The sequence below is a fragment of the Psammomys obesus genome, unplaced genomic scaffold, assembly GCF_907164565.1.
Source record: "Psammomys obesus unplaced genomic scaffold, mPsaObe1.curated_primary_1811, whole genome shotgun sequence".
Taxonomy (NCBI): Eukaryota; Metazoa; Chordata; class Mammalia; order Rodentia; family Muridae; genus Psammomys; species Psammomys obesus.
Window position 1 is genome coordinate 8,380,352 of NW_026587216.1, and position 25,430 is coordinate 8,405,781.

The 25,430-nt window shown below is 37.1% G+C and overlaps 1 protein-coding gene across 1 annotated transcript in view; it reads left to right on the forward strand.

Annotated features, from left to right (window-relative positions):
• LOC129673668 (potassium/sodium hyperpolarization-activated cyclic nucleotide-gated channel 1-like) overlaps positions 1-25,430 on the forward strand; it is a 147,906-nt gene that overhangs the window by 112,912 nt on the left and 9,564 nt on the right. Inside the window, exon 3 of the mRNA XM_055603559.1 lies at positions 3,604-4,027. Coding sequence (XP_055459534.1) covers positions 3,604-4,027 — 424 coding nt within the window. The remainder of the gene's footprint in view (positions 1-3,603; positions 4,028-25,430) is intronic.

Genomic DNA, 25,430 nt, shown 5'->3' on the forward strand with positions numbered 1-25,430 from the left:
CTTTCTTTCTTTCTTTCTTTCTTTCTTTCTTTCTTTCTTTCTTTCTTTCTTCCTTTCTTTCCTTCTTTCTTATTATGGTTTATTCACCTTGTATCCCAGCTGTGCCACCTCCATCATCCCCTCCCAATCCCACCCTCCCTCCGTTATCTCCTCCCATGCCCCTCCCCAAGTTCACTGATAGGGGAGGTCCTCCTCCCCTTCCCTATGATCCTAGCCTATCAGGTCTCATCAGGGCTGGATGCATTGTCTTCCTCTGTGGCCTGGTAAAACTGTTTCCCCCTCACGGGGAGGTGATCAAAGAGCCAGACACTGAGCTCATGTCAGTCCCTGTTCCCATTACTAGGGAACACACTTGGACTGAGCTGCCATGGGCTGCATCTGAGCAAGAGTTCTAGGTTATCTCCATGCATGGTCCATGGTTGGAGTATCAGTCTGAGAAAAGACATCTGGACCCAGAAGATTTGGTTCTGTTTCTCTCCTTTTGGAGCTCCTGTCCCCTCCAGGTCTTTCTATCTCCCCTTTCTTTCATAAGATTTCCTCCACTCTGCCCAAAGTTTGGCTATAGTCTCAGCATCTGCTTTGATACCCTGCTGGGTTGAGTTTTTCAGAGATCCTCTGTGGTAGGCTCCTGTCCTTTTCCCTGTTTTCTCTCTCTTCCAATGTCTAGCCCATTTACCTTTCTGAGTAAGGATTAAGCATCTTACTCAGGGTACTCCTTGCTTAGCTTCTTTAGATGTACAGAATAATTATACTATATCATATGTCTCATATCCACTTATAAGTGAGTATATACCATGTGTGTCTTCCTGCTTCTGAGTAACCTCACTCAGGATGATCTTTTCTAGTTCCCACCAATTGTTTGAAAATTTCATGATTTTCTTGTTTTTAATTGCTGAGTAGTATTGCATTGTTGTAAATGCACCACAATTTCTGTATTCATTCCTCTATTGAGGGACATCTGGGTTGTTTCCAGCTTCTGGCTATTACAAATAAAGCTGCTATGAACATGTTTGAGCATATCCTTGTTTTATACTTGAGCATCTTTTGGATATATGCCTAGGAGTGGTATGGCTGGATCTTGAGGTAGCACTATTCTTAGAGTGTTTCTATACCTTACCATCACCAAATTAAGTAGTTGATGGAATCTTTGAATGAATACACTTGCAATGCTAAGTATAAGAGGAACAAATGAATCTCTCAGAGAAATAGCCATACAAATACAGACAGTTAAAGAGGAAATGAACAAATCTCTCAAAGAATTGGCTATCCAGGTGGAGACAAAGAAAGAAGAAATGAATAAAACTCTTAAAGAAACACAGACAAATATAGCCAAACAAATCTAGATACTAGTAGAGACACAATTAGTGGCATATAGAGAGGAAACAAAGAAAAAAAAATAGAGGCCATCCTACAGAGAAAGGAAGCCACATTCAAACAGATGAAGGAAATGGTGCAAGGCATAAAGTCAGAATTAGAATCAATAAAGAAAACAGAAGAGGAATGTTTGAATAAAACATTGTTTCTTCTAGAATTTTTTAAGTTAAAATGAAAACTATTATTATTTATTATGCATGAATATTGTAACATAGTTCTGACGTTTATATAATGATTTCAGTTGTTAAAACATCAAATTATTTATTAGTGAGTACGATGTAAATGTAAGAGGATACGTTTTTTTTAATTCAACTTTTATTAAAAATAAAAGAGTGCATTTTCTTAAAAGACAGTGAGACTCTTGAATCACTTACAGAATACAAAACATGTACTTTATTTATTTTTGAGAGGACAGGAGCTCCACATGGAGAACAACAGAACCAAATATCTGAGCACAGAGGTCTTTCCTGAGACTGCTACTCCAACCAAGTACCATGCATGGAGCTAGCCTAGAACCCCTGCACAGATGTAGCCCAAGGCAGTTCAGTCTCCATAGTAATGGGAACAGGGACTGTTTTTGACATGAACTGATTGGCCTGCTCTTTGGTCGCCTCCCCCTGCATGGGGAGCAGCCTTACCAGGTCACAGAGGAAGGCAATGCATCCATTCCTGATGAGACTTAATAGACTAGGATCAGAAGGAAGGAAAAAAAGACCTCCCATATCAATGGACTTGGGGAAGGGCATTCATGGAGAAGGGAGAAGATAGGAGGGATTGGGAGGGGAGGAGGGAGGGAACTACAAGGGGGATACAAAGTGAATAAAGTGTAATTAATAAAAAATTAGAAAAAAAAAGAATTTTTTAGCTTAGAAATTTCTTTCTTATTTTTTTATTCACTTTACATCCTTGTTGTAGTTCCATCCCTCCTCCCCTCCCAGTCCTACTCTCCCTTCCTTGCCCTCCCCTATTCCTGAGAAAAGGGGAACTCCCTTTTCCATCCACCTCAGCTCATCTAAACGTATCAGGACTGAGCTTGTCCTCTTCCCCTGTGGCCTAGCAAGGCAGTCCTGCCAGGGGAAAGTGTTCAAAAAGTTGGCAAATGAGTCTGTGTCCAATACAGTCCCCACTTCCCTTACTAGAGGACCCACATGAAGCCGAAGTTTCCTATCTGCTACATCTTTGTCGGGGGCCTAAGTCCAGTTCCTGCATGGTCCTTGGTTGATGCTTCAGTTTCAGCAAGCGCCTCTGGGTCCTGTTTAGTTGGTCCTGTTGGTCTCATGGAGTTCCTGTCATCTCCAGGTCCCTTTCTCTTTCCTACCACTTTTCACAAGATGTCCTACACATTCCTCAAATGCATGCCTAAAGTCTAAGAAAACCTAGATAACCCCTCAGTCATTTCCACTGGTCTTTCTACCATGTGAGTCTAAGTTCTATTTATCTACCAAGACAAAACTTTACAGTTGGGGTAGAAATTTTTCAAAATGCAAGTAATAATCCCATCTAGGTTCAAAACTGTCTGGAATTCAAAAGTTATTTTGAAAGATAGTACAATATATTTTACAAAGATGTACAATGAAATGGAGTAACATTGAAATTTTAAGTTGGTTTCTGCTTCCAACCTGGAAAAGACTATTTTCAGCTTCAACCCCAAGTTTTTTTATTTGGAGAAAAGACAAACATAAGCATTTGGTATATGGTAAAGTTTCAATATACATTATAATCTATATTTAACCAAGTTTATACTCTTAGAGATTATTTTTCAATAAAATTCTTAGAATACACTATATGTTATTGCTTAATCTTCTCTATGTTCCTAAACTGATATGCAAAGTGTTTCAAAGTGCCTCTAGACAGTTGTAGCAAAGACAAGGTTGAAAGGTAGAACTTGTATGCTTATATTTATTTACTTCTTATTTTGAAAAAAATCCATTTATATTTAGAATCAATCATATAGGCTAATCATTTTTAGCTTTTCATTACAATTTTTTATTTATTTTTGCATAGTGAATCACATCTATTAATTTTTAGGAGGCTAATAATTAAGCCTTGCTTTAGGAATAGTCTAGTTTTTCTCAAAATTAAATGTTCAGTCATTTAAAAATAATATTTGAAAAACATTTGTTTGTGTCTCTGTTATGCATTTTACCATGTATCTTTAATTTTTTTCTAACATGAAAATGTCAGATTATGTTCTACATTCTAAAATGCATTTTTTCTTATTCGTTGTAGGTTTTATTGGGACTTAATAATGCTTATAATGATGGTTGGCAATTTGGTCATCATACCAGTTGGAATCACATTCTTTACAGAACAAACAACCACACCGTGGATTATTTTCAATGTGGCATCAGATACCGTTTTCCTGTTGGACCTAATCATGAATTTTAGGACTGGGACTGTCAATGAAGACAGCTCTGAAATCATCCTGGACCCTAAAGTTATCAAGATGAACTATTTAAAAAGCTGGTTTGTGGTAGACTTCATCTCATCAATCCCAGTGGATTATATCTTCCTTATTGTAGAGAAAGGGATGGACTCGGAAGTTTACAAGACAGCCAGAGCACTTCGAATTGTGAGATTTACAAAAATTCTCAGTCTCCTGCGTTTATTACGCCTTTCAAGGTTAATTAGATACATACATCAGTGGGAAGAGGTAGGTCACTTTTTTCTTTCTTAAAGCCATTGTATCGTGATTTTTTTTTTCAGTATGACTATTTGGATATGTAGGTGTAATGTTTAATGAGTTGTTTGAAATTTAAGAACAAATCATTTGCAGAATTCTCTTCTCTGATATTTAAGTGAGAAGAGATATTTTGGAGATATTTATATCTCCAAAAGATTTGAGCCAACTGAAAATAATTATAAAGCCTCTACCAATTCAATGTATTTTAAGCAAATACACTTTAACTGACATATTGCTATCTTAGTCACTGCAGCTTGTCTAATGCCTTGGAAGATTCTTTTTATTTCCTAAAAATGCATCAGATTTCATCTTTGATGAAGATGTGTAGGGTATATATGCTAATCTAATATATCCTCTTGTATAAAAGGTGGCAGTATATGCTTCTAATAATATTGGAATTTCAGTGACTTTACATTTGAGGAAAATGTAAAGTGTCTCCTTGGTTATGTCTAATTTCAGAGTGGAATTCAGCATACTGAATTTGCTTATTGTTTTGTCTTCCTACAGTTATTTATTATATTTTCCACCAATTAGTTCATTTCATAATAGTGAAAAACCAGCATGCCTAAGAAGGGAAAAACAACACGGCAGACACAAAGGAAGAAATGGAGTGACTTTAGCCAATCATCCTCATTTCTGCTGAATGGGGCTTCTGCTGTTCTTAGACAGTGGGTGGTATGGTGAAAGAGCAGCGCTGCAAAGTGAAGTCTCCAAAGGTCTCAGTACCTCTTTCCACAGCTAGTATATTTTTTTTTCTTTCTTTTATTTAATTTTTGATTGTTACAATTTATCCACTTTGTATCCCAGATGTAACCCCCTCCCTCATCCCCTCTCAATCCCCTCTTCCCTCCCTAATTTCCCCCCTTGCCCCTCCTTCAGTCCACTGATAAGGGAGGTCCTCCTCCCCTTCCCTCTGACCCTAACATATTAGGTCTCATCAGGACTGGCTCCATTGTCTCCCTCTGTGGCCTGGTACACATAGCTAGTATATTAAACTTTTGTTTTTCTCAGCTTTTTTTTTTCTCCATAAGCACAGCCCTTCGTATTAATTATAAACTGGATTTGATTGTCTGAATAAAAATGAGCGCTCAGTAGACCTCCATCATACCAAATGCACACTCTCATGAAAACGCTATACTGACTCTAGATTTTTGCTTCAATCCTACAGAAATGCCTGTTGGTATTTTTAAGGAAGTCATAAAATGGAAGTTTTATTTGCTTTCTGGGCAGCTGTAGCAATGTTTTTGTGGATGCTTGTCAATGACATTTCGGTTCACAGGATTTCAGGAAATGACACACAATAATAAAACACTGCATAATACACTGATGAAAGCCGTAAAATGGGTTGTTCTTAAAATATAGATCCAGAATATATTAAAAATTAAATGAAGCAGATTCGAGAAATTGGATTCACTTGCAACATTTCTACATACAGTACATACATCTAAACAGAAGCTAATGTGAAGTTCTCAAAGCTTTCTCAAACAAATTTGAGACTACCAATCCAAGATGATCCTTTTTAATAACCAATATTTGTTGGAGACATTGCATTAATTTGAGAAACAGTTTTTTGATTCTTTGTACGAATTAGCTCCCCAAATCTCCTCTGCAATCCAATGAAATAGATTCTATTGTTGTTATAATTTTCAGATGATGACAAGTAAACACACTAAGGTTCCTTGGCAGGGCTAAGAGGCTGGAAAGACATGATCTGGGTTTCTCTGCATGGCAATCTGACTCTAGAGCCGTGGTCTGCAAAGCGGTACAGGCCTCACTGTAGCTTGTACTTTTGTACCCAATACCCTACTATTTTATAGCTTCTTTTATGAACTCTGTGGAGCTTTTCTTACCTGAGAATGCGATCATTGAAGCATTAGAGAACTAAACACTTACTCTTAAAGCAAGGTCACAAGGCTTTTTTGACAAACAGTAAGAGAAGTTACAGATAGAGCTACCCAGTCAATTAAAAATAAAGTAGTCAGTGTGACTATTTTTAATGGATTTTAGCTTTAACCCAGTTACACCAGAGAATGGCAGCAGGATGAACAGATGGCGCCCTATCAGATAAAATGACAGAGCATGTGGTCAGAGAGGACACTCCTTAGCACTGACGTTTTCTGTTCCTAGCACGTCACCAGCACCTGGATCTGTGCAGCATGCCCATGACATCATCCAGAAGCACCACTGTGTGACATCATTATTGTGAAATGCAATTTAATATGCACTTAGAGAGATGTGCTAACCACACACATTTAGGACAGGGTTGTGAGTTGGCAAGATCTTTCTTATGGCCTTGATATTAAATGAATCAGAAGTTCATTTAGCTGAAGAATGTTTTCTTGGTTATAAGATACACCCATATAACAATATAGATCATGAATGTTTAATGACTGCGAGCTATGATCTTACTGAAGACGAAGAAATGGAATTACATCCCAGAATTTAATATAAATTCATTTATTCCACCTACACGATTTAAGCTGTATTGACAAAGAAACTTGAATGGCTCCCAAACTGGCACATCTCTACCTGACTTTTATAAATGCCACCAGGATGTGTTTACAAGTAGAAACACAACAAGTTAATCATCAGAAGTAGCTGCATGAGCTTTTGGATTAAGATGACAGAGGAAGACATGAGTTCACCCACATGTCTTTGAGTTCTGAGTGTTTTAGTACCAGGCTGGCTAATGCTAAATTCAGCAAATTTGGGGAAGTCATGTGTGAAGTCTGGAAGCTGCCACTGTTCTAAATGAATCATTCGCAAGGAAAGCAGCTGCCTGCTATGGTAACTGTCTTCATCTTTGGTGCATTTTCCCCACCCCCAGCCTGGATTAGTTCAACTAAAATACAGCAAGAAGTTCTGAAGCCAGATACATTAGAAAAATCTTATGAATGAGATGCAGGAAGTTTGAAATATACTTCCTATGATAAATCCGTGCTATAGGTAAATGTGTAGAAGGAAACAGTTGATGAGGATGATCAGTTTATGAAGTGCTCTGGGATCAATGTATCAAAGGAGAAGTTATATCCTTAAGTCAATTTATATGATCAATTATTTATAATGTAAAGACTGAGCTCTTGAAACTAGGTTGAAATTTTATATACATTATCATGTGATTTTAAAAAATGAAGCAATATAGATAAATGAGGCTAGAAAGTTTTCTGTTTTTATAATCTTGCAGAAATAGGTTTTTCTCACTTGGAAACCCATTCTCCTAATTCAGTGACATTGCTTTTCTTAGGGCTGCCTTTGAAGTAGGACATAGTTACAGCCCTGATTGATGCTTTCTGATCTATCATAGGGGTAGCAATTCTGTATGACCCTCCAAAGGGTCACATATGGTGAGGAAATCCTTGAAAAGTAAATGGAACATTATTAACAATTTGTGATGATCACAAGCCTCTAAAGAGATAAAGACCAGATTAAAAGCTTAGCAAGCTGGGGATTATTCGCTGTATAAAAGTAAAGGATTCTCGAAACTTCAAGTGCCCTGTCTGTTGACCCCAGTTTTTTTGTCAAAGGAAGACGACTCTTTTTAAAGCCTCATACAACATTAATTGAAAGAATAAACATCACTTTGTGTTTGGTTACTATGGAGTGTGACTACAATCCCAGAGTTACTTGGGAGATGGGACAGGAGGAAACTATGAGTTCCAGCCTTAGCAATGTGGTAAGATCCCAACCCAGAAATAACTGAATGACAATAACATGTGAATAAAATTATTCTCTTTTGTAAGGGTTATCCAATTATATGGTTCAGTGATTCAGCTAAACTGGATGTTTCTTCATGACCGATGTAAAAGATGAAGTCCAATGCATCATTATACAGTAACCATGGCTTTCTATTACACAACATATTTTATTTAGTTCTCATTTCCTATCTTCCCAACTTTTTCTGTGTGGATCTTAGGCATAGTAAAACAAGTGAATGAACATTGAGGAAGGGAGAAAGGCTTGGGGCTACGAATGTATTAGGCATAGCAGTTGCAGATGGGTAACTTGTCGGCATGTTACAATGCCTTTCTAGTAATCACTACTAGGTTGTGATGTTTGATCACAAAGAGGTTTATCTAGAAACTGTGAAGAGCAACACAAAATTTTTAAGGAGACTTAGTCTCATAGGGAATTAAGGCAGAATTTGCTTTCTGGTTTTAGTTAATTATAGCATGTTATTTGGTTCAGATTAAAACCTAACTCTTGCTATAAATTATCTGACTATTAAACATTTCAACATATTTTAAGCACTTCTGTTTTTAGAAAACATGTAAAATTTTAAGTCTTGTCAAAAACAAATGAAGTTTTTGCCTAAACCTGCCCTAGACTGGAACAAAGAGAGGCTCCTTACTTTTTATCTGTCACATGCAATCTGTGTTTTTCTGACTTGCCTTTAAGGCTCTCCTGCACCCTGCACTCGTTTCACCATTGTCATTTCTTTGCATTAACATTTGCTTATGTTTAGTTTCACTACACATGCAAGTAAAGATTATTCCCACTACAAAATTTTGCATGTGCATTCTTTCAGATTCGAAAGTCATTCCTTCCCCCTCTATCCACCCGTTAAAAATTGATTCAATTTCCAGAATGTATTCAACTTGGGTGCACTCAGTTGTAACAGCCAGCCAGTACTGTTACAGTGATGGATTCAACTGGTTGTGAATACTTCAATTCACGATTCTTTGCTACATGTGATGCCCTTGACTTTTCTAGACATGAGCATGCAGATGGAAGCATCACTTTCCACTTTGCCCTTGAGCTTCCTTGTGTACTAGGACAGGATTCTAAACACATCACCCATTTTGACACCTGTTACACACTTTGTATTCTAGTACTAAATCCATTAATGTATGAATAGTATTCTTTTTTGTTTCTGAAGCATTTTTAAAAGTAGTGTTTACTTATAGAGGGTAATGCATAAAGACACAAAGCAGATGCAGTTGTATAGAAAAAGCAGACATGTGAGTACATAATAATAAATGATATGGTAAGTAGCGAAAAGAAAGAGGAAGTGAACAATACGTAGTTTCTATTGTACATCAAGAAGCTTTGCAAGACGTTTGAACTGTGTTTGAAGCTGGGGTCTGTAACATCAAAGAGAACTAGGGGGGTCCTGGAGTATTGCGTCACATTGAAGAGCAACTGTGTACCTCTTGAGTGAGCTTGCAAGCAGAGACTGGAATTCATGTTAATAGTGAACTCAGTTAGATATCGTTGAGACATTTCAGGTGGGAGAGTGATGTCTCATTACTTTGATAGATCAGGTGATGAGAGGCTGCTTAGGAAAGAGTCAATACTACCAGCACAGTGAGAGATTTGCCCGTGTCTTGCAGTGCTGGGTGTGCAGTTATCCCAGGCAGGATTCACTTTTGACTAGCTAAAGGGCGCGCATTTGCCAAGCATCCTTAAAATGTGTGAAAATTTTAGTGTATTATTATAAAATGTCAATTATGTTTACCATTTATACTTTTAGGAGTTGGTGTAAAATGGACTCCATGCTACAAATAATGTGTTTGGTTGTTTATACCAAATGCCTTTTTCCATTTATTCTAGAAGAGGTCATATAGAGCTGACTTACTATGCTCATAAGTAACAGCCTATTTAGGTTTAAATGAGGTGAGTCATGACAATTCTTTGAAATTACAAGTTTGATTTATGTGTATAATATCTATACGCATAAGATTCATAGTCACATCATTCTTTGGCTAGTGTATCATCTAACACTATTTTTTTCTCATGTATGTTCATACTTTAATACTTTTTAGTGGTAAAAATCAAAGAAGACGAGTAAAGAAGAAAAGCATTTTATACAATTTATCTTATTTTTAAAGCTCTGTCCCCTATTTCATATCATAAGTTGTTTGGGTCTAAATCAATATCTTTTCAGTACTTTTCTTGCTATATTTACATTCATCAGTTGTGATCTAACAATGGAAAGAAATGTCATACTTCTAAGTTCAGTGTGTACCTGAAAACAAAGGAACTTATATTTCTTCGGTCTATTGTGTCCACCACAGATCACACTGCCCAGGCCCCAGCATGGGCTGCGCCCAGCACAGAACACAGAGCAGGTGGTCCTAACACTGATTTTTTTTTTTTTTTTTTTTTTGCATGTGTTTGGGAAGTGTCCATTTTCTGCAGCAAGTATTTATTCTGCTAAAGACCACTAGATGTCCTCTCTCAGTTATGTTACTTTGGGGTTCTAGATCCTAAAATAATAAAATGATTTCTTGTGGAATTGAAATTACTAATTTACACTTTTGGAATGAGTGAGCAGATTGACTAATACAGTTCTAGAAAAATATAATTACTTTGAGTATTTAGTCATGCAAAACTTCTCTTGAGGTTAATCAAAGGGTATTAAATTACTTCTTTAAGTAATTATTTGTATTTTGTGAAAACTTACTTTAATATCATACTTTATGCTTTGGCTGTGCATTTTAATATATGTCTTAGAATTCTAGAACCCCTGCACTAGTGTAGCCCATGACAGCTCTGTGTCCAAGTGGGTTCCCTAGTAAGAGGAACAGAGACTGTCTCTGACATGAACTCAGTGGCTGGCTCTTTGATCACCTCCCCCCTGACGGGGGAGCAGCCTTGCCAGGCCACATAGGAAGACAATGATGAGACCTGATAGATAGACTAGGGTCAGATGGAAGGGGAAGAGGACCTTCCCTATCAGTGGACTTGGAAAGGGGCATGGGAAGAGATGAGGGAAGGAGGGTGGGGTTGGGAGGGAATGAAGGAGGGGGCTACAGCTGGGATACAAAGTGAATAAACTGTAATTTATAAAAATGTAAATAAATTTTTAAAAAGTGAAAAAAAATTCCAAATTCAGATTTTATGACTGATATTTTGGCCAAAATGATGGCTTGAGATGATTATTAGATGAACAAGGTATATGTTGATTTTCATACATATGTGTGTGTGTGCATTAAAATGCCTTGTTGAGCAGTCGTGTTGCATGCCTTTAATATCAGCACTCTGGAGGCAGAGATAGGTAGATCTCTGTCTGAGTTCAGGGCCAGCCTGGTCTTCAGAATTCCATGACAGCCAGGGCTCCAGAGAAAAACACTGTCTCAACAACAACAATAAAAAGATGCGTTGTTTTGTGAATGGTCCTTTGGTCAGTGACCTGCAGATCTGTACAGTACATTATTGTATGTGTGTTTTTCCTGGATGTATGTTTGTGCATCACATATTTGATTGCTGCTGAGGCCAGAAGAAAATTTAGGATCTCAGGAACTGGAGTTACAGATAGTTGTGAGCTGCCATGTGTGTGTTGAGGATTGAACCAAGATCCTCTGGAAGACCAGCTAGTCTTAACTGCTGAGCCATCTCTCTAGTCTCTGAAAACTCCAATTTATGTAAGAATATAAAATTAAAATTGAAATCTGCTGGCTGCTGGCTTCTTAGTTTATTAATACATTCAACTTCTTTAGCATTGTGTACTTGGCTCAATTCATGTTATTTTGCTTTTCTATACTTCTATGCTTAGACATTGGTAATTATTATATAAATCATATCCAAAATTTTAAGGTTGTACCATGGACACATGACTGAATGTTATCTTTACCAAGATACCTTATACCCTCAAGCTAGTGTATTCATTTTCTTTCCTGCCTCCCCTTGCACTCCTGTTTCCTGTTTTTAATGACAGAGTTCTAAGAGAGATCATTGTTTTTTAGCCTTTTTTGGTCTCTATAGCCAACACTCAGGTTCTGTGTAACCTACTTGAATATTGTTTGAATCTTTTCATTCCTTGATCTTAGTACCATTCTATTACAAGCCAAAATAAGTTTTCTTTCATCTATATTGCTAGAAGAGAGTCATAGTTGTATTATACAGTTCATCCTTGTTTGTCCTTCAGTTGACTTAAAAGTGTTAGTTTCTAGAGTAAATATTGTATACTGCATCTACTGAAATATTTCTACAACTTCTCATGACCTTTGGAATAAAATATAGTATTAATGACTATTTCAAATCCAATTCAGGCCAAATACAATTCAGCCTAGGATATTGTGCATACCCTCAATTATGATGAACTTCTTTGGGTAGTCAGAGAATTGGTATGAAATCCTTATATAAATTATTCATTTTTCTCTTCCTACAACTTTGTCTTATCAAACTCACACACTCTATCATTTTCCATTTTTTGAAGACTTCGTACCTAAATATCATTGTTACATAATTTTTATTACTCATTTTTTTCCCCTACAATTTCTCCCATGTCTGCCTACTTCCTTTTGAATTTATGGCCTTGTCTTCTAAAATTATTATTGTCATACAAACACGCACAACAAATACAGATCATTACAGAAATGCACTAATGTCAAAATGACTGATAACCCAATGATCCACCTATAAGTCAACACCTGTATGTAAGGCTTAGCGACCATTGAGTAAGATGGAACCAAACCATTGTAAGAACCAGAGGACCAGAACATCTGGTGCTAGATAGTGTCTTCTACACATGACAGGTAAGTTGCAGATGTGAAATCTCAACAATATGGCCCCCTAATCTGTCACCATATAACACAGAGATTACTTTCTTGAGGTGGAATTGACTAATCTCTCAAACAAAGTTGATTTCATCCATGATGGTGTTTGCCAACTCCTTGTGATTTTGCTCTATTATACTCACCTATCTTCTAATGTCTTTTAAGTTATAATTTCCAGCTGTGTATTACAGTTCCACAAAGCAGAACCATGACTCTCCGTTTCTTTACCTCCTGGCATAGCATCAGAAGCAATAGTGCAAAAATTCTTTCTATTGAGTTATATTATACCCTCATAAAAACTTTAGTTCTACTGCACTGGAAAAATGACTATGTAAACAATGAGAACAACAGAATCTAATATCTATACCATAAATGCTCCTGATACTGTATATTAGAGATATTATTTAGATTCCTGACGGAAAGGGCTCCAAGAGAATGAATGTTATATGTGGTCACTTTCACACTAGTGTTTTTCTACATGTGAAGCCAGGGAAATGTTGAAAAGATTTTGGAAATCATTGAAAAGATCAATCAACATCATGTTGCCCAGTGACCAAAAGGGATAATTACAACTTTGCTGCCAAAAATCAGAGGATTGTTTTAAGGAATTATCACTGTTTAACACACTTTTGGAAGTAAAGTTTGTGTTCATGTAAATTATCATTATACATGTTTCCTTGGATTTTAAACATGAAAACACATTTTAAATGAAAGATCTCAGATTTGACTCTTCATTGTACCTGCTTTCCTTTAAAACACTGGGAAAGCTGTCAATGCTTTTCTACATTACTCCGACTCAAATGTGTCAAACAGGGAACTGAAGTAGTTCATGAATATAGTTAATTGAGGACAACAACATTTAGCTTCACATTCTTGCAATGTTTCTGATGAGTGTCTTACACTGTTCCTTATTGTGCATGCACACACAATATATGTTTTGATAGCTGCTAGTTTGAATTCATCCACTGTAGTCTTAGAGTTAACACTCGATCTCCATTGCTTCAAGAGTGCTGGAGACACAGTTTGCAGTGTGTATCTAACTGGAAGTGCTCTTCTCCTGCCAGAATGTTTAATTGTACACACATGTTACATCAATTATGCAAGTAATCACACAGAGGAACAGATCCTTTTGGTGGCTCTCACACCTAGCACAGCTGCTTTCAAACAAGAATGACATGAGGAGACATAACTTACATGACAAATTGAGCAGTGGCACTCATTATTGCAAATAATGAGATCAAGTAAAAAAATCTGGAAAGAAAATCTTAAACATATTTTAACATTTCCTTTATCTACCGTTAGTGGGAAAATACGTGCATTCAAAGGACAGTTTCTCACCAATCAGTTTCACTTTCTCATAACTCAATGTTGAAAATGCTTGCGTTCATTTGAAATAGTTGTTTCTATATTTAGAAGAGCAAGGCACAATGTTTGAAGCATATTGGAAATTATCAGAGAAATTTGTTTTAAGACCTATTATAACTGTTATGAGAATGTAAGAATAAATGAAACCATCCCCACTCAGTTGCACTGGGTAATTACTGAGCAAATCTTAGGTTTGCTTCCCTTTCTTGCTGATGTATGCACTTTGGGTTTTGTATTGGAGGAGTCGTGTCTCAGTGTGAAAAGGAAGTGAGTTTGGTTGGTTATATAATTCTGGTGGCTATTTTGAGTTAAGTCTGCCAGTTAGACCAGTTTTCTTTCTTTGCTACATATTTTTTTTTCTTACTGAATCTTAAAGTGAAAGATGCTGGGTCAAGATTCTGGAGGTGTCAAGTCTCCTGATGGCAGTTGCATAGTAAAAGAATAGTAGTAGTTCATAAGCAAAGTCGTAAAGAGTGTGTTGTTGAGTGTAGCCACAGTGGGGTATCAACAATAACATGGCACCATTTTAAAATACTTCTTTTTCAAAGGTGATGTTACAAGGATATAAAGAGCAAATAATATAGTATCGAGAAAAATTCAGAGTTTGGAAATGAGAATTAATGAGTACCTTGTATGTAAGTCACTTCCAGATATATATTTCTAAATGTTATAATCTGAACAATGGCTTATACTTTGATAGTGTTGTCGTTTTAACAATTGAAGAGATAATTTATAGGAAAGTGCTTTGTAAATTCTAAAACTGAAAGTTTAAAACACATATTAATGTTTGGTAGTATCAGCTGGTCAAATTAACTTATTGGTTCTTTGCTGAATCTAGTAGTACTATTGTTTATACCAAGGAGCAAGGACTATAGTTAGGCTTGTGCTTGTGCTAGTATGTGCTCTGATATTTAGAATTCAGGAGCTGTCACTTCAGAACTATACCTAGCTGTGATGTTTGAGCAACCAGCTAACTTATTTTGTGGGGAGATGACAAGCTCTTGGCATGGAAGTAGTTCTCCATTGTGGGCAATTCTCATGTTTGTGATACTGAAAACAAGGACATCTATTTAGCACCCCTCAGTCCATTCTGCTGGGGATTAACCAGCACTCACTGCACTTAATTGAATAGATTTCAACTGTACCGTGCAACTTCAGAAAGCTTTTCCCCCAACCACATTTTTAAAAGATCTAATCTGAACCTAGAAATACATAGCTTAAAAATGTTCAGTCTCATTGTTACTACTGCATTTACCTCTGGGTACAATTATTACAGACCTAAGTAAGATTTGCAATAGCAGTTATTACTAGGGGGGATGCCCTACAGTATATGGGGAAAATTATCCAAGAATTCCTATGTTGCGGTATTTCAGGCTCACAGGATTTATTTTTACTCTAGAATAATATCAGGGCATGTATTGAATTGTATGTGTTCACTGACTGCGAAATCATGTTGTAGATAATATATTCTTAAATTTCTGTGCGACTAGGTTTCTGCTCTGTTCTCAAATATTTCTCGGAATTGTGACATTAATGATTACAATTTCACCTATAAAGCCTCATGTATACTTTGAGCCATTGATAGATATCTTTGGCTACCAGTTGACAGGCAGCTAAGAAATAATTCTTTATTCGGATTGGATAGGTACATGAACACGAGTGTCACAATGAAAATGAGGGAATGTGTACGACATGAGTGTTCTATCAAGATATGGAATATCTTGATGATTGGCAGAGGAAGCAGAAAAGGAGCAGTAATAAATTTTTAAAAATCTGTTTCACGGTTTTGCAAAACCTCCAATTGCAATTTAATAACCAGTATTTGCCTACTGTCAAAGGCAAACATTTCAATGATTCTAAGTGTTATTCAGAATTTTATTGAAGAAATCATTTACCCCTGCCCCATTTAGTTGAGTCATTATTTTGGATGTACCAAAAATGTACATAAGTACAAGTGTTCAGTGTAGGAGATACATCTGAAGCTTCAGAAGAAAAAAAAAAAACACAGTGAATAACTATTAAACCAAAATACTGTGATTTTTGACACAATTCTCTGTAGTAGCAAATTTCTTAACTCTGATTTTATAGGATCAATTTAAACATTGTCTATAGAATATATCAGAAATAAGATAAAATACAACATTTTCTGTTACACAATCTCTCTCCCTCTCCATCTCACCTGTTTTCCTAGGTTATGTATACTCTTTCAAGAGAGACCTATTAAGAACATCTTGCGAACTGTACTAAGTGAAAAGTGAGGAGAGAGCAACAGATGTCATAAAATAACTATTGAGGGTTATGAGGAACCATCAGAGAATGATTTATTCAGTATTTATAGATATCATTCCCGTTTGAAGTGGTCAATTGTCTTCACATTTACACCCAAGTGTATTACATTACTCATTGTTTTTGTACCATGCAGGCTCTTATTCCTACTTTAAGTAATTAGTCACACCTAGCTGTCATTGTAATTGCTGAAGCTATTCCAAGAATCCATATGTTAATAGATTCCACCAGCAAAACTAATGATTTCTTTAAGAATATAAATGAGCTATTGTAAAATATTTCTTTGGTGGTAGAACTGTTTATTAATGTTATCTTTTGTTATTGCTGTTGTTATTTTTAGAGCTAAAAGAAGCATTGAGTATTGAAAATAAAGATCATCCTGAGTGAGGTATCCCAGAAGCAGAAAGACACACACGGTATATATTCACTTCTAAGTGGGTACTAGACCTATAAGATAGGATAAACATACTAAAATCTGTACACCTAAAGAAGATAAAAAGAGGACCCCGGGTAAGATGATTAATCCTCACTTAGAAAAACAAATGGGATGGACATTGAAAGTAGGAGAAAACAAGAAACAGGACAGGAGCCTACCTCTGAGGGCCTCTGAAAGACTCTACCTAGCAATGTATCAAAGCAGGTGCTGAGACTCATAACCAAACCTTCAGCAGAGTGCAGGGAATCATATGAAAGTAGGCGGAGTTAGTATGACCTGGAGAGGACAGGAGCTCCACAAGGACCAAATATATCTGGGCACAGGGGTCTTTTATGGGACTGTATCTCCAACCAAGGACCATGTATGAATATAACCTAGAACCCCTGTTCGGATGTAGCCCATGGTAGCTCAGTATCCAAGTGGGTTCTCTAGTAAGGGGAACAGGGACTATTTTTGACATGAACTCAATGGCTCGCTCTTTGACCCCCCACCCACCAAGTGAGGCACAGCCTTGCTAGGCCACAGAGGAGTACATTGCAGCCAGTCCTGAAGATACCTGATAAACCAGGGTCTGATGAAAGGTTCTCCCCTATTTGTAGACTTGGAAAGAGGCAGGAAGGAGATGAGGGAGGGAGGGTGGGATTGGGAGGGAATGAGGGAGCAGGCTACAGCTGGATACAAAGTTAATAAACTGTAACGAATATTTAAAAATAAAGTAAAAAAGAAAATACCTAGAGCCTAAGGTTCAAAGCAATAAAGCTTTTTTCAAGACATGAGATCAAAGGACTCTAGGTATAATCAGGACACTTAGAAAAGACTGAATTTTCTTTTGTTTTGCTCAGTTTTCTTCATCTCCATGGAAGCTGAGTTTTGACCTTGTGTTCTTTCTCATCATTGAGAGGATGTCTAACAAACTGTAACCAAAATATTGATTAATAATTTTAACATAGTTATTAGAAACTCAACATTCTTTAATATATACTATGACACACACTCACAATCAAGCATATACATAGCATTTAGAAAATTCTAATTTAGGACCTAAGGTAAAATATACTTCATTATTCCTTGAACTTACAAACAGAATATTAAAAGTAAAGACAGTAAAACTTGTCCTTCCGTTAGAGAGCTATTGGCTTTCTTGCTTATTTGATTACTTTTTCAGTACCATTTCTACATTTCAAATCAGAAACTAATAACACTTGCATTCAAAGACAGACATAGTGATGAGAAGGTGATTTTTCAAAGGGGTAGACAAGCATCTGGGAAGAATAATGATTCTTGCTGCCAAGCCTGAGGAGGACCTGAGTTTTACCTCCAGAACATACTTGTTTCCAGAGGAACATTTCCCTCTTGCTCCATCTTGATGGACATTCTCCACTGTGTGATCTGAGAGTCATTAATTGTTTTCTGGAAGTTCCCCCCATGCTTTGGAAGTTTTATACTTGCTTAGTGACAAATATCTATACTTTGCCTCCCCTTCATAGGCATCATTGGTAAATAATGAAGGCAGTTTCTTCCAGCTCAGTTACGGAAGGATGCTGCTGATGCAGTCTTATCGTTAAGAAGTTCTTGAAGTGGAGGGATGGATGGATGTTCCTCTTCCTCCATCTTGATTGACATTTTGCGCTGTGTGATCTGTGAGTCATTCATGTTTTCTGGAAGCCCTTTTACCACCCTTTGGAAGTTTTGCACCTTCTAAGTGGCTTCTCATAGCAACGATCTATATTTTATCTCTACTTAATGGGTAAACCAGAAATCCTGGATGTAGACCATCTCAACTGGATATAGACTGACTGAGAAGTTTCCTTTATTACCGCTGCTAATCTTTTACAGAAAAATAAAAATCTTAAAGATTGTGATGGACAATTAAGTAATGTCTGATTTCTTGTAACTCTGATCAAAATTTTTTACATGGTATCATTAATTCTCAAGAAAGTTTGATCAAAGAGCAGACAAACCCGAGACAGGCCCTGCTCCCCTTACTAGGAAGCCCACATGGAGACTGAACTGTGCTTCCCCCTGGCAACCGTCCTTGCCAAGACACAGAGGAAGAGAATCAAGGCAGTCCTGATGAAACTTCATAGGCATGGTGAGATGGTAGGGGATGAGGACTCCCCCTTTCAGTAGACTAGGGGAGGGGGTTTGGAGGGAAGGTGAGACCAGGAGTTGATGAGGGGAGGGGACTACAATTGGAATATAAAGTGAATAAACTATAAAACATATAAAAATCATTGATTAAAAAAAAGTCTGAAAGAACACTTGTTATTTACCTTGAAGAAGAAAACTGTAGCTTTTTGGCTCTTAGCACTAGCTAAGGATTGGTGTAGGTAAATTTACACAATATTTTGATCATATTTGTTCCTCCTTCTCTACCAGATTCACCCATGTCTCCCCACCCACTGCCTGTCTTTTTCTGAAAAAAAAAAAAAAAAAAAAAAAAAAAGACAGCCCAGAGAGTCCACTTTGTGCTGTTTGAATACACTTCTGTGTGGTGCTTTACCCGGAAGTAAACCTGGATGTAACCCTGGCCCACCTACCCAGGGTTACATCCATAAAGAAAACTGATTCTCTTAATGACTAGTAGCTTTGGAGCTAGGAGTGAGATTTCTAGACCCATGCTGGAATTTTTTGTAGCACCTGAGCTTTCACAGGTCTTGTGAATGCTGTCACAATTTCTATGAGTTCTTATGTATGACTACTCTGCAGTATCTGGAAAACAGTGGTTAATTATAGTAAACCAGCAGCTCTCGTTCTTGACATTCCCTTTATGGCTGAGTGTTTCAAGGACGCTCACTCTCTGCTTGTCTGGCTGCATTTGTAACCCATCTGCTACAGGAGGTTGCTCCTCCGATGATGCCTGAACAAGGGACTGATTTATGAGTCTAGCAAAATGTCATTAGGTGTTATTTTATTGCTATAGTTTTTTAGTTTGTTTGCTTGTTTGATTTTAGAGCAGTAGTATTTGGTCTTTTGGCTATCTAGTCTCATGTTCTTGGTCATAAAGAAATATTTCATAAGCAGATAGCATATAAGATTGTTTTCAAGAAACTCAAGTTCATAAACTGTGGTAAACAGACATGTGGCTGGAAAGATAAATTGGTGTTTTGAAAGCCCATCTAAAGACTTTATCTTGAAGACAACAGAAAGCTGTGGAAGATCTTAGACATCAACATGAAGCTTCAGGAAACAGAGATGTGTGGCTAGAAAAAAAAATTGTTTTGAAATTCAAAATAAAGACTCTACATTGAAGGCATTGGAAATCCTTTAAAGATTTTAAGCACTGTTAAACCTGAGAGTCTAAAAAAAAAAAAAAAACCAAACAAACCCATTTCACCATTTGGGCCTTTAGAGCAAGCATTATTAAATATTAAACACTGACCAAGAGATAGACTTTGGTCAGGACCACTCCCTGAAATTTTCCAGCTGAATGGCCTGAGACATATGTTGAAGTGGTTTATAAAGGCAAACCGATAGGCCACTGTACTTTCTGATGAGGCTTTGTCATTTTACAATAACTGCAACTGGCAGCATTACAGGAAGTCACCTGGTCGTTGGCCCAGTAGAGATTACAGGTTAAATTTGGGCATTACAACATTAACGTGCAATGTTTATTAAATCCACACTATTTAATATGGAGCCACATACTAGTCTTAGCACTAAAAGTACTGATATATTTAAGTGGTCCTGCAACCTAAAATTTGCCAAATTATTCCCACACACAAATGAGAAAGCAGAAACCCAGGGAGATGAAAAACATTTAAATGGCAGCATAAATAAATGATAACATGAAAATATAAATTTATATTTTGCCTTGTGAGCTCTTGGGATCTGCATGTCTCTCCCTCTCCAGAATGTTTCATCATATCCAATGTCTTTTAAAAACTTTTTTTTAATTTATTACACTTTATTCACTTTGTATCCCAGCTGAAGCACCCTCCCTCATCCTCTCCCAATCTTGCCTTCCCTCCCTCTTCTCCCATGCCCCATCCCCAGTCCACTGATACGGGAGGTCCTCTTTCCCTTCCATCTGACCCTAGCCTCTGAGGTCTCATCAGGACTGTCTGCACTGTCTTCCTCTGTGGCCTGGTAAGGCTGCACCCTCCCCTCCCCCCTTCTTGGGGAGGTGATCAAAGAGCCAGCCACTGAGTTCATGTCAGCAAGAGCCCCTATTTCCCTTCTTAGGACAAACATTTGGAACTGACTTACCATGGGCTACATCTGTGTAGGGCTTCTAGATTATCTCTATGAATGGTCCTTGTTTGGAGTATCAGACTCAGTAAAGACCCCTGTGCCCAGATTTTTTTTGATTCTGTTGCTCTCCTGTGGCTCTCCAGTCTCCTCCAGGTCTTTCTATCTCACCCTTCTTTCATAAGATTCCCTGCACTCTGCCAAAAGTTTGTCTATGAGTCTCAGCATCTGCTTTAATACCCTAATGGGAAGAGTCTTTCAGAGGCCTTCTGTGGTATGCTCCTGTCCTTCTCCACCTCCTGAGGTCTATCCTGTTTGCCTTTCTGAAAGAAGACTGAGGATCTTACCCAGGGTCCTCCTTCATGCTTAGCTTCATTAGGAGTATAGATTTTAGTATGATTATCCTATATTATATGTCTAATATCCACTTATAAGTGAGAATATACCATGTGTGTCTTTCTGCTTCTGGGATACCTCACACAGGATAATCTTTTCTAGTTCCCACCATTTGCCTGCAAATTTCATTATTTCCTTGTTTTTAATTGCTTGTTTTTAATTCCATTGTGTAAATGTATCGCAATTTCTGTATTTATTCCTCATCTGGGTTGTTTCCAGATTCTGCCTGTTACGAATAAAGTAGCTATGAACATGCTTGAGCAAAAGTCCTTGTTGTGTGCTTAAACATATTTTGTATATATGCCTAGGAGTGGTATAGCTGGATCTTGAGGTATCACTATTCCTAATTGTCTGAGGAAACACCAGGTTGGTTTTCAAAGTGATTGTATAAGTTTACATTCCCACCTGCAATGGAAAAAGGTTCCCGTTTCTCCACATCTTCTCCAGCATGTGTTGTCACTTTTTGATCTTAGCCATTCTAATGGGTGTAAGGTAAAATCTTGGGGTTGTTTTGGTTTGCATTTCCCTGATGACTAAGGACTTTGAGCATTTCTTTAAGTGTTTCTCTGCTGTTTGATATTTCTCTATTGAGAATTCCCTCTTTAGCTCTGTACCCCATTTTTAAATTGGATTACTTGATCTGTTGGTTTTTAACTTCTTTAGTTCTGGATATTTGACCTTTGTCAGATATAAGGTTAGTGAAGATCCTCTCCCAGTCTTTAGGCTATCGTTTTGTTCTGATGACAGTGTCTCTTGCTTTACAGAAGCTTTTCAGTTCCATGAGGTCCTATTTATTGATTGTTGATCTTAGAGCCTGTGCTGTTGGTGTTCCATTCAGGAAGTTGTCCCCTGTGCCAATGAGTTCAAGGTTCTTCCCCACTTTTTCTTCTAACAGGATTAGTGTGTCTGGTTTTATGTTGAGGTCTATGATCCATTTGGACTTTAGTTTTCTGCAAGGAGATAAGTATTGATCCATTTGCATTTTTCTACATGTAGACATCCAGTTAGACCAAAATCATTTGTTGAAGATGTTGGTTTTTTTTTTTTTTTCCATTGTATGGATTTGGCATCTTTGTCAAAAATCAGGTGTCCATAGGTGTGTGGGTTTATTTCTGGGTCTTCTATTGGATTCAATTGATCCCCCAGTCTGTTTCTGTGCCAGTACCATGCAGTTCTTATTACTGTTGCTCTATAGTACAGCTTGAGATCAGGGATGGAAATACATCCAGAACATTTTTTATTCTAGAGGATTGTTTTAGCAATTCTGGGTTTCTTGTTATTCCATATGAAGTTGAAAATTTTCTTTTAAGGTCTGTAAAGAATTGTGTTGGTGGTGTATACTCACTTATAAGTGGATACTAGACATATAATATAGGATAAACATACTAAAATATGTACACCTAAAGAAGCTGAGCTAGAAGGAAGACCCTGGGTAAGATGATCAATCCTCACTCAGAAAGGCAAAGGGATGGACTTGGGAAAAATGGGAAAACAGGAAACAGGACAGGAGCATAACACAGAGGACCTCTGAAAGACTCTACCCAGCGGTGTATCAAATCAAATACTGAGACTCATAAACAAACTCTGGGCAGAGTGCAGGGAATCTTAAGAAAGAAGGGGGTGATACTAAGACTGGAGAGGACAGGAGCTCCACAAGGAGAGCAACAGAACCAAAATATGTCGGCACAGGGTTCTTTTCTGAGACTGATACTCCCACCAAGGACCATTTATGGATATATCCTAGAACCTCTGCTCAGATAGTACATGATAGCTCAATATCCAAGTGGGCTCCCTAGTAATGGGAACAGGGACAGTCTCTGACATGAACTCAGCTGCTAGCTCTTTGACTGCCTTCCCCTGATGGGGCAGCTTCCTTGCCAGGCCTCAGAGAAGGACAATGCAGCCAGTTCTTATGAGACCTGATAAGCTAGGGTCAGATGGAATGGGAGAAGAACCTTCCCTATCCGTGGACTTGGAGAGGGGCATAGGAGAAGATGAGGGAGGTAATGTGGGATTGGGCGGGTGAGGGAGGAGGCTACAGCTGGGATACAAATTGAATAAACCAATTAATATAAAAATAAAAATTTAATTAAAAATAATTGTGTTGGTAATTTGATGGGAATTGAATCTGTAGATTGCTTATGGTAAGGTGGTCATTTTACTATGTTAATCCTGCCAAGCTGTGAGCATGGGAGATCTTTCCATCTTCTGATATCTTCTATATCCAAGGTCTTTATGTGAGCACTAGGCACCAAATTCATGTGTTAAATCTACACAGCTAATGGTTTACTGATTGAGCTATGTCCACAGAATTCAAAGTCTTAATTAATAGTTATGTTATCACTTTCTCTGCTTCAATAATATGCAGATAGTTTGAGATAGAGGGAGTTAAGATTAAAGACAAAACAACTGTTAGCTAGCATGTGCCACAATTTAAACAAGAGATGACTCATCAGAGTGTCAGTGGTAGTCAGTGATGTAGCCACTTTTTCCAAGCTCTCAGGAGTTGAGAAGGCCGATGGGTATTTCTATAGGAGTCTGCTCCTTGTATTTCATGAGTCCTTTAGAGCTGCCTCCTGGATATATAAATTATAAGCCATTCTTATCTACTATATTTTTTAATTTTTATTTTTATATTAATTACAGTTTATTTACTTTGTATCCCAGCTGTAGCCCCCTCCATCATTCCCTACCAATCCCACCTTCCCTCCATCATCTCCTCCCTACCAGTTTTAAGTAGCTCAATATTAATACAATGATAAATAACTCAGTTAATGGAAACTCTAATTTTCAAATTTAAAAACACTAGATTTAATAGGAGTTTAATAATTTGTTAATTGTGGATGAACACGATGAACATTTGAGTAATTTAATTTCCTAGTTTACATACTAAGATCTTTGCCCAATCAAGTGGAGAACAATGTTATGAACACATAATATAATTAGAATAATTCTTTTACAAAGAAAATTTATTACACTTGAAATCTTGAGAACACTTTAAATGCAAGCATTAAACACCACACCTTAAGTATGGGTAACAACATTTTCATTATTCCTTGAATGTATTACTTTTATTTGGAATTTATTTTTTCAAGCAGTCTATACTGGAAAAAGTACTTAAAATGAAGCACTTATTATTCTTTAATAATCATTTTTGGACCACTTATCTCTTTAATAATCTTTAAATATTAGACATCACTCTACTACATATAAATTTACTTTATTGTCCATGATATGGGCCTAGAGAGTATTCTGAACTCATGTAAGTTATACTTTCTGTTGGTATTGGTTTAAATGTTCTACAATGGAAAACTAGGCCAGAGTCAATTAACAGTGTTTGTTTTTATGTCTGTAATTACCGTGCTCTAAAACCCTACTGAGTTTTATGATTTCTTATTCTTGAGCCATCATTCTGAATACACTCGGCTATAGATTGCATTGTTCTTTTCTCTTTTTACCGCCAGTGTTTTTCACAGAAAATTTTTTTGTTGGTATTTTTAGTTTTATGCATGAGTGCTACATATTCTTTGAAGACTGTCTCTCATATTAGTAACACATGGACTTCATTATAGCTTACTAGTGATCATATAGTTTGTCTTTTCTCATTTTTGACTTTCAGCCTTTCCCTTGAAAGTGAGCTTATTATACACAGCATCTAGTTGAGTCGACCTTAATTGTCCTTTTATCTTTCTCTCTTCTTACTTTTAATTTAATTTTATATATTTTCAGGATTCCCTTTTAATCTTCACAGTTGCTTTAGTAGCTGTGCCTCCTTTTTTGCCCCAACACTTACTCTGTGACTTAAATGTTCATCTCTCCTTTTATCACAGTCTACCTACATACCCTCACATGCTACTGCATTGATTCACATAGCATACAGGGCCTAATACAGCATATTTCCATGGTTCTTCCCTGGCTATTGTGCTACATAATTTTATGCTTAATTTATATATTCTGTAATTTAAGAACTACTTCTTTTCTTATTTTAAAATGCTTTCTTAAACATTAAAATATGCATCTTGTTATTTTCTTGGTGTCTGCCATCATGATTCCAGGAAACTTGGAGTACTCTTACTGGCTGAATTTTTTTTTTCCAAGTGAGGAAATCGTATGGGGAACATCAGGCCATATTCCTTTTGTGATCAAAGGATTCCAAAATTAACTCTTGGCCACAAGAAGAAAGAATGCTTGAGCTTTGTTT